We start from the raw sequence: 8,963 nt of genomic DNA, 5'->3' as shown, positions 1-8,963 counted from the left end.
TTCTCTAATAACTCAGGATGGTTTTCTAAAGCCGTGACTAATAACGTTATTGTCCTTTCTGCACATACCGAGCTTTCATCTGAATCAGACGAGATCATAAGTGACAGTACTCACTGAAAATAAATTAAGCGAAACTCAGTCGCACGGCAAAGGAAACAGTGACGAAGCCTGCTCTTGCTCAACAATTGTTCGCTGAGAATGCGTACCAAGCAGGCAGCTAGGAGCTTTTGCTACTGTGTTAGAAGTAGAAGGTAGAGAGGAAAAGCAAAAGATTATTCTTACAATCAGAAACTAATGCTTCTGCTTTTACCTTTTGATTCCAAGTGAATGCTCTTACTTCTACCTTTTTCTCCAAGCTTGTGCTTCAGTTTTATTCATATGGCCCATTGAATGCTGTGTATGGTTTCCGTAGAAAAATAACGAGTATTCGGAGATGTTTCAGGCAACAAATGGGTTCTTCGTTGTTACCACAATCACTTGGTGCCATTGTGTAGTTTTCGTCACACGTTGATATGAAATAAAGAATCTAATGAGACAAGTTATAATTCATTTGCCGTTTCTATGTGTTACATATTTTTATATTTTTTCCAGTCAACTTCATGGTTGTCAGCAACTGTTAAAGTTTCAAAGATAGTTCCAGTTATACTTGTATTTCTTTCCTTTTTATTGGCTTCTAGAATACAAACTTTTTAGCCATTACAAATAAATGTACTGACACACATAACAAAGTAACATTTTTTCTTCGTCATACACACTATTTAGGGCATACATTCATATTTTTCAGATCAGAATTATTGTAATCAGATTACAAAACGCAATTGACTGCTAGAAATTGATTTGTTAGTTAAGTTCTTTAGTTAAGTTTAATTCATTTTAGATTTTTATGCCTTATTTCGTTGGAAAACGGGGTATGGCATGGTACCGGTATGTACTGTTATACTTGTAATTCTGTTCGTTCAAGATTCTGCTGTAGTTACGATAGGCACTTTACGCTGCAGTGAATTTAACGTCATGTGGCAATTAGGGAATTAACTGTGTTCAACGCACATGGAATGCATAGAAAATACAATTGGTTTTCTTACAACACTTGAGATCTTTTTCAATGTTGGCTGCACGCCATCGTAATTTGTATCGTTGGAACCGGTATAGTAGGATTGTTTGTAAACCGTAAGGAAGTTGTGTGGAACTAAGTTCGTAATTGTGAGGTGCGTTGGAATGAATTATTACACAGATTATCAGGGCTTTATGCCGCCCGCTGCTAATGGTATACAGTCTACAGGTACGGCTGGAATACCGGGCCGGGATGATGACAGAAAGTTGTTTATCGGCGGGCTTCCGAGACAGATTACAGAGAACGAGATTAAAAATTATTTCAGTTTGTTTGGAGACGTTGACAGCGTTACGATTAAAATTGACCCTTTCACGGGACAGTCAAGAGGCTTCGCCTTCATAGTATTTGTAGATCCGAAAACTATTGACCAGTTGCTGTCGTCTGAACACTATATAAACAGCAAGAAAGTAGATCTCAAGCGAATCATAAAAAAGTCGCAGCATGGCAAAATATTCGTTGGTGGCTTGACCGCTGACATAACAGACAACGACATTAAGTCTTATTTCTCGCAATATGGTACTGTAGTCGATGTGCAAACTCCGTATGACAAAGCTAGAAATCAGAGAAAAGGCTTTTGCTTCGTAACTTTCGACTCGAAAAATGTAGTTCGTGAGCTGTTGAAGACACCCAAACAATTCATCAAAGGAAAGGAAGTAGACGTCAAAAAGGTCAAGGTGAATCAAGAAGGTACTGTCACTGCAGCTGGTGGTAGAGTTTTTCCTGGAAATTGGGTGAACCAAGGCTATGGAACTTACGTTGGCTCATATCCGCAAGATTTTGGAACTAATTATAGTAGTACAACCTATGAAGGCTATGACTACTCGACGGATTACACAACAGCTTATGAATACCCAGGAGGATATGTGTATGATGGTTTCAGTGGAGTCCAAGGCACGTACTCAACAGCTGGGAAACCAAGAGTAGGTGCTCGTCAGCTACAGAGACCTCAGCCGTACTAGTACCTGTAAACATGTATGTTTCCTCCACTGTTTGATTATCAAACTACTATAACTCTTAAAATCACTGTGTGTTGGGTATTTGTGTATCACAGTTTTTTCCCTTTTGTTATGCTGTAAAAAGTAAATCATTGTTAATTGGGAAACCTGAATTGACTTAAGTTTTGCGTCATGTTAACTGCAAGTTTTGCCATGTGCCCATAAATTATGCCCCAATCCTGTATCTTCAGCATCAGTGAAGCCACATTTCAGTATTTCCATACTTTTATAGTCATTGGATTTGAAACGAGTGATCAGAAACATATCACATTTAATAAGTTATGGTGGTAGAACATCATTGGTGCTGCCTTCAGGCTGTGATGTTTCTGTGACTTAAAATTTAATTTATGTTAGTCTGTTAAATAAGCTTCATGTATTGAGTTGGTGACTTATCTGTGGTGAAAGCTAATCTTAAAGTCCATGGTATTTTCATTACCCTTGTGCTGTGGCACATAGTTTGTTCTGGAAGAATATACTAATTCATATCCTTACAGTGTGTGTGTGTGTGTGTGTGTGTGTGTGTGTCAGATACAAACAGCATATTTGTACAACAGAAGTAAGATTGCTATATAAAATGCAGACATCAGAACAAATTTCACAGAAACTAAATGCTGTTTATAATATAATTTGTGCTTTTGCTAATTCACACAAATTTAAGATGTGGTTTTCATACTGTTTCTTACATTTTTAAGGCAAAAGAGACTCTGTGTGTGTGTGTGTGTGTGTGTGTGTGTGTGTGTGTGTGTGAGAGAGAGAGAGAGAGAGAGAGAGAGAGAGAGAGAGAGAGAGATATATGTATTTACACATACATACATAATGTTGTAGAATAAATTTCCGTGTCATTACTGTGTGATCTACATGTAATTTCAATTAGTGTGTGCCCTATATATTTTGTTTTGCAAGAATTGTTGTCTCATTGCTAGTTTCTTTCTGTTAGCATGCTGTACACTGTGTTACAAGGTCAGCATATGCAATGTGTGACACTTTTTATATTGCGGCTTTCATATTGATGTACAGTTTTTCTATTGATCATGTTTTTTTAGTGGCTAGAAATATATCTATGCATTATTGTGCATGGTTGATCAATGCAAACTTCAATTTGATACTAAGTTTACATATACTAAATTAAGAGAATCTGATTTTTTAGGTATTTGTATGAGATATGTTAAAAATAGGAATGAGGGTCATGTACTGGTTTTAATTATTCGTATTAATAGACCCTAGGATTGAAGGAAGGAGGAAAAAACACAGGAATCACTCCCAGATGGCATAACATGCAGTTGCAGAACATTAATGTTCGTGTACTGAAAGTCCATGAGCTATGTCTTCAGTTAATGTATTTATAAAGATTATTTTCCCTTTCTGTTACTTTGTTATTTTGGAAATACATGAACCTTACTCAAGAACTAGCGCCAAATCTGTATTTTTGTTAATTGTCATTAAACAGCTTCTAAATATGCATCATACTTTTATTTGAAGATAAAGCCTTTTAAGTGAGAACGATATCAACTTTTTCAAATCACTGCATAAAATTTGTGACACTAATTGTATTTCACTGTCACTAAGTAAATTGGTAATATTTGTGAAAGTGGTTCTCATTGTTTTTACGCTTTGTTTATGATTTGTAATCTGGATGTGGGTTATACACTCTGTGGCTGCTTCTGGAGATATTGTGGAGTAGAATTTACTGAGTTTCTAATAATAGGTATTAAAATCGTTATTATTTTAGTGAGATGGATGAGACCAGCAAAGACATTATATAATGACATTTTTGCTTCTTAGTGTGTGTGTGTGTGTGTGTGTGTGTGTGTGTGTGTGTGTGTGTGTGTGTGTGTGTAATATGTTTATTGACAGAGAATGACAAGGGGTGTGGGTGAAATAGTGGTGGTGCTGGTCTAGTTGAGGAAGAAATGAAAAGGAACTTGTGAATGAACTTAAATCGTAGGAATGTTACTAGGAAGTTGGTGTACATAGTGTTTAACATATTGTCCTTATTTGTTGCAAGATACATTTTTAGCATGTGACAGGAATCTTGGAAATATACATTGTTTTGACTTCAACAGCAGAAAAAAATTCCATAATACTATAAAAAGGATAGATAGCTACTCACCATAAAAATTACATGTTGAGTTACAGACAGGCACAACGAAAAGACTGTTACATACGAGCTTTCAGTCAAAGCATTCTTCAGAAAAGAAAATGCACACACGCATGCGCGACCACAATGTCCAGCTGTGTGAGGTGTGTGTGTGTGTGTGTGTGTGTGTGTGTGTGTGTGTGTGTGTGTAACTCAGTATGTCGTCTTTACAGTGAGTTGCAACCTATCCTTTTCATAATGTCATTGATATTCCAATCTGGAATTTCCATTGTTAGAAAAAAAATCACAGAAAATTGTCATCCTAAAAGCAGTGGTGTCAATGATCAGAAATTTAGCATATTCTTTGAGTATGGCTACTTTCTATCGAGATCTCTTGGTATATAATGGAGACAGTAATGAAAGTTTCTTTAATGCTGGTGTTATTGTATGAACTCCATAACAATATAGAACTTCAGTTCAAGTGTTTCAGAAAGTGCATCCAACGGGTTCTTCTGGATGGACACTGTCTGGGACATACTTTATGTTGATAAGCATACGACAACTTCATGGCTGGTGGTCTGAAAAAGTTTCATAGCAAGTATTTGCAAGTGTCACATTTTTCTGTGTCCATTTTCATAGCATCCCAGTCCTTTCCTAGCCCCCCCCCCCCTTTTGTGTAGAATAGATTGAATACTAACAACAATTCTTTTTATTGAAACCACCCTTCATAATTCTTATTTTCTTTTGCTATGTATAAATTTTCAATTGAAGCAACATATGTAAGAAATGGCTAAAGTAATTCTGAAGTTTGACTAAGGGGTATGTTGAATTTCATACACACAGTAAAATATGTTGGGACATAGTTTTTTATATCAGTTTTTCAGTTAAATGAGAATTCTTTTTGTATTAATGAAATGAATTATTCCTGAACTAGTTTTTTAGATGGTGTAAGTATCTAACATCAGCACTTATATATATATATATCTGACATCAACATTTAAATTCTAGTACTTTTTCTCACTTCATAAAAGGGCATATAAAATATTTGTATTTGTGGAAAATGACTGCCCTTGCTGATTAATAAAGATACTGATTATTTACATAAGTGCAGCCTGTTACACAGAGTGATCAGAATACTGTCTGATGGCTGACACAAGGTTTTATAGCCAAATAGGTCTACTTAAAAAACTCTGCTGATAAACACTCTGAAAACTAGGAAGACCAATAAAAAATGTTCATAGTTTTAGATATCACTTTCCTTTTTCATGTCCACATCAGGTTTGCTGGCAGTTAGCTGTGCATGTTATTGTAGATGTTTTCAAATTTGTGTGCAGCATTGTATCACTGCTGTTTGAAAGCATTTTGGCAGATTGGAGATTTTATTAATTTATGAACTGGGAAAAATCTCCAACTATATGAAATTATTTGTATTACTACAGTAAATATTGTTATGTTTTGAACTGTATAGAGCCAGCAAATTAGAGTTGCTTTTTTTCCAATCAGAAATTTGTCAGCAATGTATATGTGGTGCAAACTTGCTTACTAAAACACACACACAATATTTTTGTCACTAATTCCTCAGAATACTGTCTGTGTTGCAGATGGTGTTAACTGTGATTTACCTACACTAAATGTTCCTTTTGAAATGGGCAGAAAAAGAAAACAAACTAGATTTTGTCATAATTTTGAAATAATTATTATGAGTTGACTGTACTTGCATTAATTTGTTGATTATAATGAAATTACCTCTGTGGTCTCATACACATGACTGTCTACCAAAATCTCTGCATTTGTTATGAAATTTCTCGAGTTACTCTAAAGTATTGCATGGAATTTCCAGGTTACTAAAAATTGTTAGCTTCGTCATATTTGCATGCCTTCTATCACTATGACTTGTAATCCTACAACACTTGTTGCACCTTAATCTTCCAAAAGCTTGTCTCCAATTAATCAGGACACCAGTCTCTTCTCCTTTGTCTCACAAAATCAATCAGCTCATTTAAAAGGAGGAAAACAGTGTTGTTTTGATAACTTCTTCCTAAGGGATTTTATTATTTCTTATTTTATTAGAACTGTAAATGTTCTATAACCTCAGTGTGTAGGAAAATATTGCTCACCTCTTTAACAGAAAATACACTGGCCACTCACAGTAATGTGAGCGTCTATCGAAAGCAGCGTGGCCTCCTGCAAGATGTGCAGAAAGAGTGTCATTGAGGTTCTGGAAGATACCGACAGGGATGTGGAGCCATGCTTACTCCTGTGCCATGACCAGCTGCACACTATTTTTCCATTGAGGAAGCATTGCACAAACAACCCGGTTGAGACAGTCCCACATATTCTCGATTGGGTTTAAATCCAGGGAGTTCAGTGACCAGGGGAGAACGGTAAACTCATCCTGGTGCTCTTTGAACGTGACATTCGCACTGTGAGCAGTGTGAAATATTACATTGTCCTGCTGGTAGGTGCCATCGTGCTGAGAAAAAAAAAAAAAAAAAAAACTGCATGTAAGTGTGGACATGGTACCCAAGTATAGATGCATACTTATGTTGATCCAGTGTGCCTTCCAGAATGACAAGATCATCCAGGGAATGCTACGAAAATATTCCACAGACCCTAATTCTTCCTCTTCCTGTATAGACCGCTCTGACAGTAGTTGTAAAGTGTTTGCTTTCAGTCTGATGGAGCATAAAACATGATTCATCTGAAAAGGCCACCTATCAGCACTCAGTGGATGTCCATTTGCAGTACTCGTATGGAAATTCCAGCCTTCATCACCAATGAAGTGCTGTCAACATGGGCGCATGAACCAGGCACGTGCTGTGGAGGTCCATATGGAGCAACTTTTGCCGAACGATCATTGAGGAGAGACTGTTGGTAGCCCCTTGGTTCATCTGGGCAGTCAGTTACTCAACATTTACACATCTGTTTGACTGTACACATCTCCACAGTCATCAGTCACACCTGTCATTTATAGTCTGCAGTGCATCACAGTTTCCTCTGCATTGGTTTTGGATAGTGCCATTTTGCCATGTCAGGTAAGTCACTAAATTCCTACAATATAACAAGTACTGCCCCGTTTTCCACATCCCCTCTGACACACTTCATATAATCTCCACTGTGAGTGCTCCCACCAGCCATCTGAGAGTGCTTATTGCATGTTGACGTCAAATGTAGGTGATGGTCACATTAACATGACTGGACCATGTGTAAGCAAAATAACATGTACAATTGATATTTGTTTTTGTTTGTGAATTGACTTCATGTAACTGCAAAACCATATAGCAGAAACGGTTAACACTCATTTGGAACAGTGTAAATACATTTGTGTGTTTTTCGGATCACTGTTTAGTATGTGGGAAGAGTAAGTAATGTGACAATCATTTCTTTTTCGTGAGAAGTCACTCATATTTGAGATATGAAAGAAAAAGAATTAATAAATCCGTAACCATTGAAACTTTCCACTATTCTATTTCTGAGAGGCAGCACGAGGTCTCCCAGAGCTTGTCAGAATTTACCTCACAAGTGATTCAACAACCTTGTACGAAATCTTAGATACAACCAACGATTTAGTGAAAAGGGAACTGTCACTTCATAAATTAAATTTCTTTTTATTGTATGATCCCTGCGAAACATTGCACAATGAGCTTCATAAAGAGCTTTGAAACAGTGCACTAATTTTTTATAGACAGTGTGTTTCAGGGCGTTTTTTTAACTGTCATCACAAATTTGCTCTTATCTTTATCTATCATGTAATTCAATTAGACAGTTGATTTATTTTATGGATTTATTGTCACTTAATGCATTTACTGCATGTGATATTAGTAGAAATGAATCATAGTGATATTTCATAGAGAAAATTATCTTGTTAAAAATTATTCCAGTTCTTTCTGTGTAAGTGTTAGTACTTGGGCTTTGCTTTACAATGCTACATTTAAGGTCCAGGTTCCAGAAGCACAGGAATTGTATACTGGTGGCTTCTACTTCCTTGGTCCCTGATAGTCTTCACCTCAGCTGCAGTGAGATGTTATAAATATCTATCTTTTAGATAGTTCAGTAGACTTTTACCTTCTTCCCTTGCACCTTTATCTCTGTTTTGGTATATTCATTTTTAACTTCTGTTTTTCCTTGAATTCACTTCATACTTGCAGAGGACTATTTAAAAAACTCTCCTGTGCTAACCTATTTAATACATTCATTATTCATTCCTGAAGCAATCATCTGATTGTTAACAGTGTATATTTGTTGCTTGACTATTCCTCTTTTAACCCCCACTAGTTGGTTAGGCCGGTATTACCCTATCATATTTCTTTGTCAAAGTTGATATGTTAAATAGTTTGTCAAATAAATTTGATGGTGTAATAGGGAACTTTGTCAAATCTTGCCTGTCATCAAATAAATATGATCAGACTAGGGCATCGCCGTAGATTTGATCAGAACAGTCATTAGTCTTCTGTTCACTGCAGTGTGAAATGTAATGGCTTGGAGTGCTGGCGTCGCTACAGCTATTTGGCCTCTCTGTGGTGTGTTTGTAAACATGGCTTCAAAGTTGGTGTGTTGCTTCGACTTTTTTGTAATAAACTTGGTTCAACTAGGGTGGAGGGTGAGCAAGGGACGCAGTGCATGCTATTAATTGTGTGCAGCAGGTGACTTCATGTCCACCATCACACCTACAGCCATCCACCTCTACACCTGGAAACATCCGGCAGAGGATGTGGTCATACTCTTAAAATAATAAATTCTTTCTTAGCTTTCCATTCTACTTTGTTTATTTTGGAACTCT

The 8,963-nt window shown here is 36.6% G+C and overlaps 1 protein-coding gene across 4 annotated transcripts; it reads left to right on the top strand.

The window, feature by feature from the left end:
• Positions 1 to 1,117: 1,117 nt before the first annotated feature.
• LOC124721366 (RNA-binding protein squid-like) lies at positions 1,118 to 4,386 on the top strand. Of its 4 annotated transcripts, none has more exons than XR_007006322.1 (2): positions 1,118 to 2,629; positions 4,348 to 4,386. XR_007006322.1 is itself a non-coding variant. In XM_047246300.1 (1 exon), the coding sequence occupies exon 1, from the start codon at positions 1,216 to 1,218 to the stop codon at positions 2,068 to 2,070; it is 855 nt and encodes a 284-aa protein (XP_047102256.1). In that variant the 5' UTR covers positions 1,118 to 1,215; the 3' UTR covers positions 2,071 to 3,565. The 4 variants fall into 4 exon arrangements, 1 of the variants encoding a protein (XP_047102256.1); XR_007006321.1 differs by having other exon boundaries at positions 1,118 to 2,850; positions 4,348 to 4,379; XR_007006323.1 differs by lacking the exon at positions 4,348 to 4,386 and adding an exon at positions 3,889 to 3,948 and having other exon boundaries at positions 1,118 to 2,605.
• Positions 4,387 to 8,963: the final 4,577 nt, after the last annotated feature.

This window comes from Schistocerca piceifrons, chromosome X (assembly GCF_021461385.2).
Source record: "Schistocerca piceifrons isolate TAMUIC-IGC-003096 chromosome X, iqSchPice1.1, whole genome shotgun sequence".
Lineage (NCBI taxonomy): Eukaryota > Metazoa > Arthropoda > Insecta > Orthoptera > Acrididae > Schistocerca > Schistocerca piceifrons.
Note: the sequence above shows the minus strand (reverse complement) of the source record. Positions and strands in the feature narration are given on the sequence as shown.